Here is a 17,584-nt window from a genome sequence, read left to right as displayed (position 1 = left end):
CCCGCATGGAGATTGGTAGAACTCCTTATCTTGAAAAAAGACCTTATGGAATGGATGGCAACTTGCGAATGAGATATCGAAGTAGTTCTCATGATTCAAACACCAATATAAGTACTTTTAACTTGGAGTTGTTAGTTAAAAGTACTGATATCCTTGCTATCTCTCCTATTGTGGATGAGATTTTAGCTCTTTCTTTGTCCCACTTGCTGTTTCCTTTCATGGATTTTTCGCTCCTTTAACTTAGTTGCGGATGCTTTGGCCCGTGGGGTGGGGATCTTTCTGGTTCTAGGTGTTTGTGGCCTGTGAACTCTCCCTGGCTCCTGGATTTGCTGTCCCAGGAGTTGGGTGGTTGTAACAACCGTGCTTTGTTTAAATAAAGTGTGGTTTACCCCAAAAAAAAAAAAAAAAAAAATTTTGGAGTTTTTAGTTATTTCAAGAGAGGATCCATATTCATGGTAAACTCCTCGCACCAAAATAAGAAAATGATTCCAGATTCACTACCAAAACTTAAACCCGGTCCAGTTGCATTCTAGAGGATATGAGATTCCAGATTGGATTTCTTACTTACGAGCATCCTGTAGGACCAGTAGTGGATGGCAACGTGGCCGTTCCGCCTCCACCTATATATGAAGGTCTGTCAATTACTAAAATACCCCTTATTATCTTCTGGTAATGTCCCCTAACGTCTAAAATTGCAAATGTGTTTTACAGGTTCCGTCATTAAGAATTAGTTTATTTACGGATACCGTTTTATCCGTTAAAATGAGAGAGAGAGAGAGCTGGTGACGAGTGATCAGTGTGTGCTTGAGAGATATGCAGGTCTTCTCATCTTGCCCCAAGTCTCTGTTTCTTCTCTTTTCTTCATCTACCAACTCTGATTCCTCCAAATCTAACTTCAACATTCCGATCAAATACCTCCGATCCTCTTCACCTCTAAAATTTCCTCCTCGGTTCTCGAGGGACTCGGTTCCAGCTCTCGAAGAAAAGCGCTTGAATGCTGAATCACTAGACGATGAAGAAACTAAAAGCAATGGACGGAAAACTAGATCCGCCAAAGAATCTTCGGAGGGGTTTCTCGTAGTTCGTAGGCCTACAGTGGAGACCTCCGGAGAAGAAACCAATGCTTACTCGAGTGTGAATGTTGAGGAAGCTGAGGCAGAAGAAGAGGAAAGGTCGTCTTCCTCACCTATTGATGCTGGACTTTCCAAATTAGCAAAAAAGCTTCCAATTTTTGTGCCAAAGAGCGTAGAATATGGTTCTCAGGTGAAGCCACTTGGCGTGAATTTGGAGCTGGCACTGTACAGAGCAAAGGTTTTGACCAGGAAATATCAGTTTGAAGAAGCAGAGAAAATTCTCCGGCAGGTGCGTTAGGGTATGCAGAGCATGATTATGTGGTAAAGCATGGTGAATTATTCACTGATTTATCTCATGCTCAAGATTCTACTTGTCGTGGATGACCTCCTATTTGTGTTACTGATCTAGTAGTTACCGTTGTCCAGTGTATAACGTTCTGGCCAGAAGATGGACGACCGTACGTAGCCCTAGGCAAGGTTTTAACTAAGCAGTCGAAGTATGATGAAGCTAGAAGAATTTACGAAAGTGGTAGCCAGGCTACCCAAGGAGAAAATTCATACATCTGGCAGGTTAGTACGAATGACCGGAAGCATGATTGTCTCTGCATTCATCTTCTTGCGAGTTCTGATGAACTAGGATGTGTTTTTCGACTAGTTTGAGATTGTATGGCCCCTAACTTTTGCCAGTATAGTGGAGTCAATATGAATCGTGTTTTCTTTTCACCTGAGAAATGCACCTCACAGAACAGGAATTTACTAGCTATTCCAGATCTAAGCAGAGACTAAAGAAGATGGTGGGGGGTGTATGTTTATGTTATTAACTCTTGAATTTAGGATGCCACTGTTAGATATATGAATCCTTATTCTTTTATTCTTTGATACTTTCTGCTGAGGTAGTCGCCATGCTTACACCAGCAGGCACACACTATGTAACAGAAGTTCACAAACAAATATTTTCTTTGATTAGTGCTGGGCTGTTCTGGAAAATAAAATGGGAAACATTAGGAGAGCCAGAGAGTTGTTTGATGCTTCAACTGTTGCCGATAAGAGACATGTTGCAGCGTGGCATGGATGGGCAGTTCTGGAGCTAAAGGAAGGGAATATCAAGAAAGCGAGGCATCTTCTTGGTAAAGGTCTCAAATATTGTGGTGGAAATGAGTACATTTATCAGACGCTTGCACGTCTTGAAGCTAAAGCTAATCGGATTGAGCAGGCTAGGTACTTATTCAGGCAGGCCACAAGGTGTAATCCCAAAAGCTGTGCTAGTTGGCTTGTAAGTGTTACTGGCACTTTTCTGATGGGCTTTCTAAGCCTGCTTTTCTATCTGGATGAATGATTTGGTTTGAACCATGTTTTCGCTCATATGTTGCTACTTATCAATTCAGGCATGGGCACAATTAGAAATGCAGCTGGAGAACGACCTTGTTGCCAGAAAGCTATTTCAGGTGATACGTTTCTTCCTGGAGCCTGCATTTCCATTAAAACCAGTTTCTTATAGGATTGGAGACATAAGAAGTGTTTTTGCTTCATTTCTTCAGTGATTATGCCAGGATGACTTCACCACTGCAAAAAATAAAATAAATAAAAAATTTCATGTTTAGCTTTTTATTTCCATTATATTACTCATATTGTGAGTCAACTGTTTTCTTTGTACAGGAAGCAGTCCAGGCTAGTCCCAAAAACAGGTTTGCATGGCACGTGTGGGGAGTTTTTGAGGCCAAAGTGGGCAACATAGATAAAGGAAGAAAACTTCTCCAGATAGGCCATGCACTGAATCCAAGAGATCCTGTACTTCTACAGTCTCTTGCTTTACTGGAGTACAAGCACTCATCTGCAAATCTTGCTCGAGTATTGTTCAAGAGAGCATCTGAACTGGATCCAGCACATCAACCAGTGTGGATAGTAAGAAATTTCTGCTCATTCAAAACTTTTGGTCTACATTCAAACTAAACGTTTGGGGAAAATCATCCTGTAGATTATTGGCTAATTTGTGAACCAAAACTGTCTTCAATCTAGGACTTGTTCTAGCTGTAATCCATTTTTATAGAAAGCCATGATGTGAGCTTCACTGTTATTGCCATAATTGTTGTATATCATTGGTGTAAATGTGTGTAACCTCCCACAGTGATGGGATTTCCATAATTGATCTCATGATGAATTGACTCATATAAAAGTTCCCTTTTTCTTGTGGAGGAGGATATCTATATCCAAATAAAAGCATCAGGAACCCTGTTTACTTGTCCCTAATTTTCTATACCTAGAGGTTGTAGATTGCTTAGTCAAAATTCTGTATTTTAATCAAGGGGTTGTAGATCCAGTCCCTGCATATCCGATTTTTTTGGTGAAAAAATCATTTTATTGATATTACCTTATATTTAATTTATTCTGGTTTCTATTTTCATTATTTTTTTTTGTGTATCCACCATATAAGTTGAGTTTCTTCAGGCTTGGGGGTGGATGGAGTGGAAAGAAGGAAACCTAGGAACAGCAAGAGACCTATACCAGAGAGCGTTATCAATCAAATCAACAAGTGAAAGTGCTGCCCGTTGCCTTCACGTAAGGATCATTTTCTTAATAAACTGAATATTGATTACAATCTTTTCTTGTTGGCCTTTAGCCACTGTCCTGTTTTGCAGGCATGGGGTGTTCTGGAACAGAGAATTGGCAATTTAGCAGCTGCGCGGAGATTATTTAGGGCCTCTCTCAATATTAATTCTCAGAGCTATGTAACATGGATGACATGTGCATCTCTAGAGGAGGAGCAAGGGAATTCTGTCCGTGCTGAGGAAATTCGGAACCTCTATTTCCAACAGGTCAGTTATCTGCTTGATCCACAGAAACGCCCTCTTTCCATATTGAGGACCTTCTTTATAACTGACACTTCCTTTTTTGGGGGGTGAATTACTAACATTTCCTTGCATGCACAGCGTATAGAAGTTGTTGACGATGCTTCATGGGTTATGGGGTTCCTAGACATCATTGATCCAGCTCTTGATAGCATCAAGAAACTACTGAATATGGAGAATTCGGATTTTAAGGGACAAGATTCTTTGAAAGACATTACAGGATCTAAGGAAACTGTAGAAGAAGAACCGGGTCTCACTTCAAGCAATTTTGATTTGGACGCTTTTATTAGGGAAAAGTTGCTTCTTGATGCATCAAAACTGGATGTTCAGATGGAATCAACAGCAATATCCAAGTCTAAAAATGTTAGATATTCCAGAAGTGTATTGAGATCAGAAAACAGAACTTCCTAAATACAGAGTGTCTTCAGTAGTTGCTACTTTTTTCATCAGAATGAAGAGAAATCTAAAACTAGCCAGAGAAATCATGTCATCATCATCATCCAAGCATAGTCTCTGGTGCTGAGAACAAAGCATAAATTGTTTGTCTTGCACTGTCCTGCTCAAGCCTGAAATCAACAAGCAGTGTTAGCTCAAACTGCAGATGACAAATCTTTCTATTTATTTTTGGGTGAACTTGTGATCATAATTTGAAAGAATTTCCAGTGGATAGAGATGAGAGAAACAAGATGGTGAATACGCTTAAAACTTGGATTAGCCAGCACAGCGTTGTTATTTGTTGTATAAGCATCAGAAGAACAGATAGTTTTTAGCTTACAGTGCATAGTGATGTCTCTCTCAATGATGTTTTCTAATATTCATGCTTTATTCCAAACATTATGGCTGGAAACTGATGGGAGAGGATGGCTGGACCAGATTTATATTTCCTTCAGAAGGTTCTCTGAGATCTGAATTAGCAGTTGTAATGGCTTATTTTCAGATAATATATTTTCAGTTCATTCAGCATTGGGTTAGGGATACAGTGTACGTCAAAAGAACATTACTAGCTAGGCTTGCTTCCAACCAGTTCAAGTTCAAAGCCCTGCTTGCTTTAAGTAGTAACCCATATGTATTTGAATTTTTCAGTTCTTATAAAGTTATGCTAGGCTTGTTACTTGGCTCTTTTAACTCTTTTTAACTAAGTCATGTCATTCTATAAGCATAGCTATTCCTAACTATTTGTTTCTCAATGGGTTTCCACAAACTTCTCCCTCAATTTTGTATGGTAATTATAAGCTTTATTGTTTTTATAGCAACAGAAAGGTCTTCTATGATCAGGGAGTACACTTCCCCATTCCTAGACACATTAAGGAGTAAAATGACCATACTACCAATGATGAAAGGTGGAAATTGCATCCCAAATGAAACCTCTATTCTTATAAACCAAATTGACAATACTTTTCCTCTATTTAAGATGTGGTCGATCATAATCTTTTTCTCCATTTATTTTGATGGAATGAATAGAATGGACAAAGAAGGGGTGGGAAAGTGTACTATTTCAAATGAAATGTCAAAAGTTGACTTCTTTGGTTTACTAGTGTGGGAGAATGAGCAGATAAGCTCTTGTTTGAGATTTTGTGGAGAACATAAAGTAAGTTTCTAGAACCTACATATTTTACTTCCACTCTTCCTTCATTTACTTTTCTATCTCCTCACCTCATTTCTTATAGATCCCACCCTTTTTCTCCTACAAACAAGGAGTCTCTTAAAGGTTTTGTCTTACTACTGTGATCAAATTAACTAGACTTACTGGTCTACTGATTTCATCTTATGAAGCATCAATACTCATGGCATCCTGAAGGCTTGTTTTACTTAAATATATGATTTGTAGTTTCATATATGCATGTTGGCCATAAAATGTCACTTAGAGATTCAACTCAAAAACCTAAACCATTCAGTGGAGATAACAATGGTACACAAGGCTAGAATTGCAGCATTCATGAGCACCACAAAAGTGGTAATGCCTGACTTGAACTGTATGCCGAGACTGAACATTGAACTTGAATCCTAGAAATCTCTGGGATCAACAAACAGATGTTCTCCCCTTGGCAGTGTTGTCCATCTACCATCCTCATCGCTGTTGGAGCCTCTCACTCTCTTCAGGTACCAAATATCATCAACGCATGACATGTTTGATCCCTCTGGGACATGGCTCCTAAGAGGATCAGATGCTTCTAGCTCAGTAATGATAGCCTTGCAGTCCATATTCCCAGCCAAGTTACAGGCAAAGCACCATAGAGATTTCATGAGTTCTCCAATTGCCTGACCTTCTCCATGAATGCCATATAGGAACAGGAACCCAAAAGGCTTGTCTAGTAGATTACAAGTTGGTATTTTAAGGCAAGGGAAGAATTTGATGCATGGAGAAGACTTTCTTATCTGAAGCTTGTAAGTAGAACAAGTATTCCATATGCTCAACATGGCCCAAGAGCTTGGTGTTCTATGGATGAATTCCTCATTCTTCTCTTTATTTCCGTGTAAACCGATCCATTCCTCTTCGCCATAGAATGAAACCCAAGTGCCAAGGTTCAGGTTTTCCTTCAATATCACATCAATGTCTAATGGGCACAAGCCCTTACCTTCTAATACCCTCTTATACAAGGAAATTGCTTGATCCGAGCTCAACTTCTTTATCCTAACCTCTTGAAGAAGGTGCCTGACACGAGAGCTAATTGGTTGAACCAGTATCACCAGAGAACTTAGCTTTATATAGTTGCACTTCAATACAAAGAGGTTATTAGAGGCTACATTGTTTGCTTCTATTGCCAGGCAAATGTAATCAGCTCCATTTTGTATTGCCCAAACCTCCACTGATTCCACTAGTTTCAACCCAATACCTATACGCCTGCATTAAACCAGAAAACCAGGTGCACCATGAGACTAGGACTTCACCATCAATGGAGGAGATGTTTATAGCCACTCATCCTCACAACTCTTTCATGTTGGCTAGAGAGAAAATATCCTCACCTGCAAATGTATAGCAAAATTTATACATGAGACTTACTCAAAAAAACCATACACAGCCTTTTAGGACTTGTTTGATAACCCACCAAATGTTTCTGCTTCGTAAAACACTAGAAGCAGTTTTGATTGTTTTCAGAAACAGCAACCCTTTTTTCAAATGTTTGATAAAATCTTGCTTCTAGAAGCGTAAACTTGTCAGTAGTGTTAGCAGAGTTTTTATGTTTAGAATGTCAAATTTCATGAATACCTTCACTTATAGGTACCAAACTTTTGCTAAAAGAAACAGATGCAATGACAAATAGCTGATGTGTCAAAACTGTTTCTTGAAGCAATAATTTATATTTCAAAAGTCACCTGAAACAAAATAGTTTTATCAAACAATTACGGCCAATCTTTTTGTTTCTCAAAACAAGAGACACTAAAAACTGTGGATAATCAAATGGGTCCTTAGTTCATAATGGCCTCTTTGGAACCAGCACAGTCATGCAAATGATAAAATACAATATATTGAACTGTAACAAGATAAGTCAAAGACTATTACCTATAAACAAACCTGGATGAAAACTCTTTCAGAAGATCTTGGTAAATCAATGTTAATTCTTACTTCTACTAGGACATATATATAAAGGAGTAAATAAGTGATTAGCAGCTACCTGTGCTTGGGAGACACTCGGAGACCAAGAATGCAAGCTATAGTTGTATGTGTTTTACCAGGGCTAGTCCCCACATGTTTCAGGCATCCCCGAATCACTCCAACAAGCTCTCCATTTCCAACCAACTCAGCAATCTGTTGGCCATTTCCAAATATCTTAATCTTCCCTAGTTATTTGAAGAAAGGGTAGCTAGGGAACCAGTTTGAGCAAAAGTAGAAATGTAACTTGGAAGTTCAAAACATGAAATATGAAGAAAGAGTATCACCTGGTCCTTACCAGCATAACATGAGTTGGGTATAGCCGAATTCTACATAGTGGGTCTCCCATGAAGTTAGTAGAAATGGAGATCCCCCTTCTGTATCCAACTTCACAACTCCTCTCAAGCTTCCCTACAGCTTCGAGGTCTCTTTCTTCATTGAATTCCCTAATCAGAACTTTGTTATTCTCTGTGTGGGTACCCATTTGTTTCCTAGTTTAAATCAACAGGGAGAGCTCAACTTTTAAGGTGAAACATGGAGGGATACAAATGGAATATGGGCTCCCTTGAAAGAGAGAGCTTTTGATCAATACCTGGCTCCAGTGACTGCTGATCTTATTGGCATTTATTCATTTCTAGTCATACATTACTGTAGATTGAAGCCATGCCCAAAAATTGTTGGAGAAAATTATTGCAATTGTACTTAGAATTGAAGCATTCTCTTACCCAGAAAAGAAAAAAAAAAAGCTCTCTCATATTCTGTGATTCCCATATCATGTAAAAAGTTAGACCATGTGAATTGGTTGGCCCAGCCTAACATCAATCATTCATATGCAGTTTTTATATGACGAGATCTCATTTATACCCAGGAAACTAGTCTTTTTGATGATAATGGATATTCCTTCCCAGTTAAATCCAAGTAATTACATTACAGTTTTTGTTATAACTAGTCTCCAAGCAAATATAAGAAATCAAACTGTTTCAACCTGAATCGATCATGTGTGTTGCTTGTTTATCATACAGTGTATGTTTTTGTAACACAAGTGAAATGATTACCTGCAAATTATGAATCACATGTGGAATAGTACTTGTTCTTGCATCTCAACATGTTTTTATTGAATTTAGAAGAGCTAAAGACATGAACAACCTGACCCTCTTTAGCTAGTGATCCGTTATCTCCGAATCTGGCAGTGATTCTATCAGTGTATAGTCATGTCACAGTGCCATCTACCATAGTGTGATCTGTTCAGATTGCAATGTTGACTCAATAATAACTTAATAAGGTAAATTTTTTCCAAATTTGAGTAAACATCTGGCATTCTTGGTAAGAACCAAGAAGAATTGGGTTTGATTTCTCAGATTCCTACGGATAGTATTCATTAACTTCTGGATCTCTGATCATTGTCAGATCATTATGTACAAATGGAAGCAAAATAATTGATTGGGTACTCATCAATGGCATTTTTCATGATTCAATTTTGAATATTTCTTCTTGGTAGCTATCCATCTATCCTTTTTCAGATCTGTGGGACTAAATCGAGGATTCTAATCTGCTCAAAAATTTTCTAGAAAAAATTATCTGCTCAAAAAATCCAGCACTTAGCAGGCTTAGCCCTCAGGCCAATTTAGTCCAGCTCTATCTGACTATGTGTTATTTTAATTAAATTAAAATTACATAAAGATTGAATTTGAATAACTAAATAATCAAATACCCTACTAATCTTAACTACCTGTATGTATTTCCACTTTAATACCCATGTCAATCTTTTCGACTCCATTGTTGCAAGACTTCAAATGCCATTGAGAGACTTGAGCTGTCATTGAAGATAATTGAGAGACCTTAGATCTTTGCTTTTCCAATCAAGCATGCAAGGTTGTAATACTCAAACACAGTTCAAGTAAGCAAATGAGCTCTTAGTAAGATTTCTTCCAATGACTCTGTAATAATTCTATAGAAGGTCAAGAGATTTAAGAAGATAAATGGGCGGCAAACTCGAGTCAACATTCTTTGGTTGTTATGGGGTTCAAAACTATTTTCCAAGGATCTCTCATTCTTCTCATAAGTTGATTTACCAGTATTTTGCTTTTTGAAAAAAAAATAATAATTAGGATTGTCTGAATATGCTTGATGTTTGGTTTTCAATGAAACAAATCATCTAGGTGTAAATCTGGGTTATCCCAACCCTACTAGGATAAATCAGAACATGCCAGACTCAAAAGAACTTTCGAGGATGGAACTTGAGTTGGGGATTCTTTAAGTCCTGATAGAGTTGGGTAAGGTTTGGGTTTAGATTTGGATCCCTAGAGTAGGATTAGGGTTTAGGGCCTTTATGCTAGCATGACCCAACCTGTCCGACAACTGTAGTCCTGCCTTTCTTGTATATGTATGTCGTATTGCTTTGTATCGGGGCACATATTGTCCCCAAATGAGGCTGTGTTGTTATGTTTATTTAATATTATTTTATATAAATATATGTTTTAATCGTGTCTTTTATCCTATGGATTTTTTAGTCCTACATCGAGTTGAGAGGAGCTGATTATATCGTTTATATATACTAAGGGCCCATGTAATTAATTTGTGTGACCCCCGACCTTGTTGTGGCTCCCTGATTATATGATATATATTAATATTAATAATCTATTGACTTGGGCTTGGGGTCGTGGGTCATGGGCCTTGATCCGGAGGCCCTTTGTCATGGGCCCTATTTGGAAAGCCCATTGCTGGGTAAAAATTGAGATGCAATTGGAGAGGTATTCTCCGGGTCCTCTTGGGTCTCTCTCACAAAGAGAGGTGATCTTACACTTTCACCCACAGCCTTTTGGGCTCTATATAAACCCATTTTCAATTTCATTATTTACATTGGATTTCCTCCTCCTCTTTCTCTCTCTTTCTCTCTCTCTGTCTCTCTCTCTCTGGGCATCACTCTCTTCTCTCAGTAACTTTTAGGGGTGCAACCTTAGATCTTGATATTGGGGTGAAGACACTTTTAGAACCTGTATTGCACAAATCGGGGTGTTTAAATACCTTAAAAAAAGTACCACTAGAACGTTTCAGTTCTAAAGAAGTTTAGTGAGATCAACCGTTCAAGTGTATTTGTAGATTCCTCAACAAGTTTCAACACCAGAGTTACCCAATTTATGATCCAAACCACAATAGGGGTTAAAATATATCAAACAACCCTACCGTTAGGAAATTACAGTTAAGTACTAGTATAAACAAGTTAATTATTTCAAAAATACAAGAATAACCTTGAACGGATTCAACGGAAAACCTTACGCTTGACTAATTGTCTTCTCCTTCTACTGTTTACGACTACTTCGTGTCCTAATCATAATTTCTGGCAAAGTTTGGGAGATATAGTCTATGGATGGTATTTTGAAACTTAGGTTGTACGGATAATATTGGAAGTGAATGTTAAAAAAACAACGATTAATAGTGGGGGTTTTATTGATAAATTGGATGACTCAAGGGGTGGAAATGACATTAAGGGGTAACTCAGGGGTATTACTGTAATTTTCCACAAAAGCCATTTTATTTCCTTCCTCGTACTAGAAGATAAGATGCGTTGTGCCAAAAGAGCCAAATCTCCTGTATTCGTTTCAACAATAATCTCTGCGATTTCATTTCTTCTGCAAAAATGAAGCTTTTCTGGCTGGAAGCTATTCTCCCTCTAGGAATCATTGCTGGAATGCTCTCTGTGGCTGGAAATTTGCAGAATTTCATCTACAAAGCTGCTCATGATGGCAGGGTAATAAAGATGATAGTAACTTCCCTCTAATCGTTAATTTTCGAATTGTACCTTTCATTTGTTTTTCTTTGATGTAATGTTCTCTCTGCGAGATCTTGCAGCCGAAGCACGTCGGTAATGATGTATGGGATGTGGCCATGGAAAAAAGGGATAAGAAACTCATGGAGATTTGCTCTGCTCCCCAAAAGTAGGTCAGATCTCGTTCCTGGCTTCTTCTAATTTTTCATTTGCTCTGCTCCCCAAAAGTAGGTCAGATCTCGTTCCTGGCTTCTTCTAATTTTTCATTTTGATAGATGATTTATGCTGGTTTTTCCTCCCCTATTGCAGCGTTCATTCTGCTAAGATTAGAATTAGGTTTTCAATGGTATATTGTATTATTGAGTGGGATTTGGATGATCCATTGTAATGATTTATTAGGGTTTCTACAGAAAATTGAATTTTCGAAAAATTAGATATTTCAAAGACACGCGAATGTATGTATTAGATTTTGGAATTTGGTCAATTTTGTCTCCGTTTGGATGGTGTTCCGTTAATCTTTGGTACCTCTTTTCGTTGAAATTTGGTTTTTCAATTTCGTTCCGATTGGATTTTTGTCTCGGTGTTTTTCCAAGGCCTGATTTAATGTGGTCTAATTAATCCCCAGGTCCATTGATAGATTTCTCCTTATTGTGGCTCCTACCCTAGTTTCTGTTTCCTGATGGGTTTGGAACTTGAAATTATAGCTTGCTATCAAGTTCCAGTTGGGTGGAGTAGAACTCAATCTTGTAGAGCGCAGATGCACAGTTATTAGTTAGAGCAAGTACATGTACTTTGCAATTGCCCAAGAACCTGAACTTGATTAGTAATTCTGGACTGTACTTTCTTTTCATTCTTCAAATATTCTCTTAATTCAACTGTCAATAGATAATCACGTTTTGATCAAGAACCCTTTCTTGCTGTTTTGTTTTATGTGATATTGAACCTTCTGTATTAACAGATCCTTTACTTATGCATCATCCAATTGTTGTCCTACCATCCTGTTAGTTTCTTTTCATTTATTTGAAACATTTCTGTACCAATTTTTTTCTTTCAGCAGCTACATATCCACCTATTGAGTCATACATTTCATGCTTGTTTTGAGGAAACAACAACGAGATTCCTCTATCATTGTAAAACATTACTAGGATTTCCAGAAAAAGATGTCATTCTTTTTTATTAGAAATAAAAAAGAGTACTGAGAATTCAAGCCCTGAAGCTGAAGCAGCTACTTTGAAGTTAGTAATATGCTTTGAAGTTAGTAAGGCATTTCTATGTTGTTTGGTATCTTATTATCTTTTTATCAGTTTTAAACTTTAGGCAGTAGATGGTATCTCTCCTCTTCTTGCAATTGAAAGAAAATATGAAGATTTGGGGTACTTCACATCTTCAGATGTTATTGCTTCCAGTTTGTTTTCCCTTGATTTTTGAAGTTTGATCCATCTAGAGAGCTGTTCTAGGTCTTATGGTGACAAAATGGTGTAGAGTCGTGAGATGTGAGAACACAACTTACCCTTCTGTGATGGGTAGTGCTGTCTTTTCAGAACTCTGGATCAGTTGATCCGATACAGATGTGTTCTAAATCCATTTCAAACTCCGTTGCAACAGAAAGATTAGAGTTTGAAGTGGTCAATTAGATTTGAATTTTGAAGTTTTGAAATATGAAATTAAGAAGCAATTACAACTGAAATATATCACTAGCAGCCCCAAAGATGATCGTTCAAGAATCTTAAACTTGGTCTTGATCTCTTTTAATCCAATCATGGAGAGCAGTTTGGTGAATATGTCAGTTAGTTGGTCTCATGTGTTGATGAACTGAACCTCCAATTCTTGTTGAGTCACCATATGTCTGACAAAATGAAAATCCACTTCAATGTGCTTTTTTGAACGTGATATATATATAATGGATTATGCCTGAGCTATGTTGCTTCCAAATTGACACACCAAAAAATTGGTGCATGAATGATAGGTTGTTATAGTTCATATAAAATATATGCCATGATTAAACTATGAAGGGGGTGAGTAATTGACAGTAGTACAGAAGTTAATGTATTTGCCATCCTCCATTTCTCATCCTTTAACAAAATAGTATTGCCAGAGTATGAACTAAGCTTACCATATTGTGCCACAATGCAGACGTGTTGCCATCGGAATCGTTTGATCATATGGAAAGGAATTAAGTGCTCATGCTATCTTCTGGAACTGCTGAATGGTTGCTTCCACCACATCTTTGAGAATCTCCTTTTATTCTTTTTGTGGTATGATATGCATTGATTTGACAAAATGTAGGAGTTCTGTTTGTTGTGCTACAAATACAAGTTCCAAACTTAATGTTGCTTCATATTACAGAAAGTGCTCCATGTGTGTTCATCCAACTCATCTTGTCATGGCTTTCATAGTTCCCTGGTTTCAATGTTTCTGCACAAGTATTTTTATAACGAGAAGAAAAAAACTGCTTCTATGACTCGGAGCATCTTTGTAATAGTGTGAACAGTCCCAGCTACCTCCCGATAGTGTTGGTTTCAGAGTTAAGAGTTGGTTTACTGGTATAGTTTGGAAGGTGATTGTCTTAATTTTAGCGTGCCTTTGTAGCTGATGTTGATGGCAGATGTCAGCGTTTTTTCGTATTGTTGCTCTTCTTCCCAAAATAAGAGAGATACGGACAATCTTTCTTCATGGAAAGAAATAAAGTAGAGTTAGGCATATGAGCATAGACCATGCTTTGTTATCGTCATGTCAGAGTAGGGCGACACGACACCTCCCTCGAACAGGAGGTTAACAATATATGGCCAATATGTTGTCAACATGTCGCCAATGTCGCTTCTCTCATGTTTCTTGCATTTTAATCCTATTTTGTTTCGATCTCGACATTTATGAGAATATTGTGCTTTGTTATCGCTGACTAATACATTGTATTCGTCGATCAAACAAGATTTTTTATAAATCTGCGAGTTTTTCAAACTTCCAATTTTGTTTGTATATAGCCGAACATGTGTCGATTAGAAACATTAGTTTAAGTGATATTTTATGTCAAAATAACACTCTTAGTGTGTTTATTGACCTTAAGTTCAGCTATAAATCAAAATTTATATCAAAATAATTTTAAATACCCCTCAAAACTAAGGATCGATTTTTCATCGACAACCCTCCAAATTTCACACCGCCTTATCCGACACATCACCGCCTCATCGGTCGGTGTTGTGGTCAACCACCGATACAACGACACAGTGATTTTTCGAACCTTGCTTTCCCCGTTTGCTCCCACAATTGAACAAGCTCAAGTAAATGGATGACCTTTCTCTTAAGGCTGCGTTTGTTTGCTAGAATAAAGGTGGGGGAAAAAATGGGTTGAAAAATTCTTTAAAAAAATGTAGATTTCTTATCTTTCCCTTAAATCCCAAAATAGTAGATTGTTTGTTTGCTTAGGGTGGGAAAGTGATAATGAAACTTGTCTTATGATTTGGCAACTCAACTTTCTCACCCCAAACAATTTTAAAACTCCACATATTTGAGTGGACTTTGTGGAAAATTTAGGAAAAGTAAAAAATAGGATCAACATCATCACTTTTTTACAAAATCATTTATTTTCCTTCTCCCTCACCTCACTATACGTGGGACCCACGTTCAAACAAACGCAGCTTTATGTTTTAACATTTGGATTCAAAGGGCAAATCAGCAAAAGAACTAGGGTCTCCACAATCTCTCAGTAAAAAGGAAGCCACTATTCCCCTATACAATCGGGTTTAGAGCCCAGCCCATGGATCAAGGCTTCTTCCCCCTTCTCTTTTCCTTTTCAATCTGTCTAACTAAAATGGAAAGAACAGAAAATTTTAGCTATAAAACGAAGAAGCCATCCAGGGAATGGAGGATTCCCAAAGTATTGTCCGGAGTCAGCCATTGAAGGAGTTGAGAAGACGAGAGTAACAAAAGACGTAGGCGCAGCAGCAGCAGCAGCGACAATGGGGTTCAACAGTTTCCTCGCTTTCTCTTCGATCTGGGTTTTCTCATAATGCTGCCAAACCCAAACCCCATTTCCATCTCCGACATCCGCTTTGCACGGGCGAACCGAGTGGGTAAGAGCATGTCACCGACGCGTTGCTGGTACCGGCTTCGAACTTGTTGCCGTGGCACTTTCACTGTTTCGACTGATCGAACAGGGCATTCTTCCCATTCCAGAATCTCCAAATCCTCCTTAACTTGCTCCATGGATAAAGAAGCGTAAGAAGATACACTTTCCCTTTCTTCCAGCGTTGATCGTAATGGGATTAGTAGATCCATCGTGGTTACGGTACTAATCAGCTTCTCCTGAAGTTCATCTCAGAATGAGTTAAAAACCCTAGGGTTAGTTTCTTTCATGAAAGAAAGAAATCCAAATCCATAACAAGAAATGAGATAAGGCCAAATAGAGCAAAGCACGCATGAAACAGCCCTATACCTTCCGATACCTGTGCAGCTTGCCGAATCCATGCATATAGATAATCTGGAAAAGCAGCAGCAAAAGAAGAAAATCTTGAATGAAGTATGTAAAACAGAAAGAATACGAAAATGATTCTGGAAAGATTAACAGAAGATGAAGAGAGAGAGAGAGAGAGAGAGATACCTGGTTGAGCTGGTGATTGGTGATGTATTGCTGATAGCGATTCTCAAGGAATTCCTCGTAAGTTTCAAAATCAATCGTCCGTGCCTTGGCTCTCGTCATCTCTCTCGCTCTCTGTGTTACCTCCTCCACCACACTTCGTGGCGTTCATGGGGGTTTAGAGACTAGGGTCTTAATTTTAAGATCAGAACCGGAAACTAAATCGGGACTAACTCATTACGAACCGGAATAGACCGGATCCACTGCTCAATTATTGGTTCACTCACCCTCTGTTTGTTTGCAAGAGGGGAAAAAAAAAAGTAAGAAAAATTGAAATGTGGGACCTAGCAAGGTGGAGATGGTGAAGCTTCTCACTTTGATCAAGCTGGAGAACGGCACTGGGTCCCTTGAACTTAATTCAGTGACTTGGGAAGTAAGTCTTGTTGGTTTGATTGGTTAACTTAATATTATTAGTTGTGGATTCTCGTTGGCGGTAACATCCCTTTCTTCTTTTATTCTTCGGTATTTAAGTTTACTCTAATATCATTGTGTGTTTTTTTTGCCTCTCTCTTTCTTTTTTCTTCTAATAGGTTCAACACAATTAATTTTTGACAGACTGAAAAAATGTTGGTTTTTCTGAGGAGATTCCCCAAGCATAAATATGTGGGAATCTCTTGTTTGTATCATTCAAAATGGAATTAAAAACAAAAAAAAAAGTCATGAGATCTCAGTAAAGACAAAGATTTCTTTTTCATTTTTTAAGACGACAACAAAACAATTATTGCAATCAAAGGATCCAAACTTGATAAACGTTTTTAATCAAACCAATGGAGTTCAGGGAAGCCCATGAGAGAGGGAAAAGCAACAGAGGATTTTATCTAATTTTTTTGGACAATTGAACTTATCAATAGATCTAACAGAAAATAAGAATTTTAGAACCATTCAGTTAAAATATTTACACGTCCATTCAGCTACTGCTTTCCCAAAAAATAATTACGTGAAAAAGTTAAATATTTTTGTGTTTAAAATAAATAAAATAATAATTTTTTTTCATTCTCCGTTCTTTGTCACAGTCCCATTAAAAACGTAGAACTTTGAAACTTATTTTTTTTAATTTCCTTTTCTTTTTCATTAGGATCTACGTAAACGAAGGTTTGTCTTCAAATTCTAATTATTTTATATATATTTAAATATAAGGTGGAGTTTCACCTTTAGCCGAGATTTGAACTCTAATTTCTTACTTAAAAATATTATTTTTTAATGAATCATTTTTTTTTTTGGTAATCATTTAATGAACCATTCGAGATTGAATTTTTATATTTATTATGATGCTTGAGTTTGAATATTATAATATTTAGATAAGATTGGATATCAAACTATCAGAATGTTTATGTAATTCCTACCCAAAAGATTAAAAATGCCCAGGTAATCTCTATTAAGAATTCTGAATGCATTGTAATGGGGCCTAGAATTTACTAGAAACTGTAGTTGGCCACCCATATTCTAGATCTTGTTCAATCCTTGTATCGGGTTGTTAAGTTTGAGTCCAACCCTAAGCATTGTTGAACGCGGTAGGCATACGGGCATGGTAACCAACTGGTTGTTGTGTTGGTGGCCGGGTGTGGATGGAAAGACAGCTTAGGGTCTAGATTGGCTCTTTCTATGGTCCCCGCATGTCCCTCCCATTTATGCCAATATTGGTTTAGTATGGGGTGGATGCCCATCGCTGCGGGT

The 17,584-nt window shown here is 37.7% G+C and overlaps 4 protein-coding genes across 6 annotated transcripts; 2 read left to right on the top strand and 2 right to left on the bottom strand.

Moving 5' to 3' along the window:
• The first annotated feature begins 744 nt into the window (after positions 1 to 744).
• Positions 745 to 5,397, top strand: HCF107 (high chlorophyll fluorescent 107). The gene is made up of 8 exons (XM_089166162.1): positions 745 to 1,362; positions 1,500 to 1,643; positions 2,041 to 2,346; positions 2,459 to 2,518; positions 2,730 to 2,975; positions 3,519 to 3,629; positions 3,710 to 3,886; positions 4,001 to 5,397. Exons 1-8 carry the CDS (start codon positions 814 to 816, stop codon positions 4,328 to 4,330), a joined length of 1,923 nt encoding a protein of 640 aa, XP_089022288.1. The 5' UTR covers positions 745 to 813; the 3' UTR covers positions 4,331 to 5,397.
• A 376-nt stretch (positions 5,398 to 5,773) lies between these two features.
• LOC149008511 (putative N-acetyltransferase HLS1-like) lies at positions 5,774 to 7,995 on the bottom strand. The gene is made up of 3 exons (XM_089166163.1): positions 7,810 to 7,995; positions 7,534 to 7,667; positions 5,774 to 6,761 (listed from the first exon to the last, which is right to left on the bottom strand). Exons 1-3 carry the CDS (start codon positions 7,993 to 7,995, stop codon positions 5,924 to 5,926), a joined length of 1,158 nt encoding a protein of 385 aa, XP_089022289.1. The 3' UTR covers positions 5,774 to 5,923.
• A 3,082-nt stretch (positions 7,996 to 11,077) lies between these two features.
• Positions 11,078 to 13,626, top strand: LOC149008510 (NADH dehydrogenase [ubiquinone] 1 alpha subcomplex subunit 1-like). 3 transcript variants are annotated; one of them, XR_016175310.1, is made up of 3 exons: positions 11,078 to 11,259; positions 11,361 to 11,508; positions 13,411 to 13,626. XR_016175310.1 is itself a non-coding variant. In XM_089167384.1 (3 exons), exons 1-3 carry the CDS (start codon positions 11,149 to 11,151, stop codon positions 13,433 to 13,435), a joined length of 222 nt encoding a protein of 73 aa, XP_089023510.1. In that variant the 5' UTR covers positions 11,078 to 11,148; the 3' UTR covers positions 13,436 to 13,626. The 3 variants fall into 3 exon arrangements, 2 of the variants coding, with proteins under 2 accessions (XP_089023510.1, XP_089023512.1); XM_089167384.1 differs by having other exon boundaries at positions 11,361 to 11,446; XM_089167386.1 differs by having other exon boundaries at positions 11,361 to 11,450.
• Positions 13,627 to 14,907: 1,281 nt separating this feature from the next.
• On the bottom strand, positions 14,908 to 15,980 carry LOC149008509 (uncharacterized). The gene is made up of 3 exons (XM_089167422.1): positions 15,875 to 15,980; positions 15,710 to 15,754; positions 14,908 to 15,579 (listed from the first exon to the last, which is right to left on the bottom strand). Exons 1-3 carry the CDS (start codon positions 15,971 to 15,973, stop codon positions 15,241 to 15,243), a joined length of 483 nt encoding a protein of 160 aa, XP_089023548.1. The 5' UTR covers positions 15,974 to 15,980; the 3' UTR covers positions 14,908 to 15,240.
• Positions 15,981 to 17,584: the final 1,604 nt, after the last annotated feature.

This window comes from Hakea prostrata, chromosome 8 (assembly GCF_041222555.1).
Source record: "Hakea prostrata isolate BN-2017 chromosome 8, UWA_Hpros_2, whole genome shotgun sequence".
NCBI lineage: Eukaryota > Viridiplantae > Streptophyta > Magnoliopsida > Proteales > Proteaceae > Hakea > Hakea prostrata.
The sequence above is the reverse complement of the archived record's forward strand: the minus strand, read 5'-3'. Positions and strand labels throughout refer to the sequence as shown.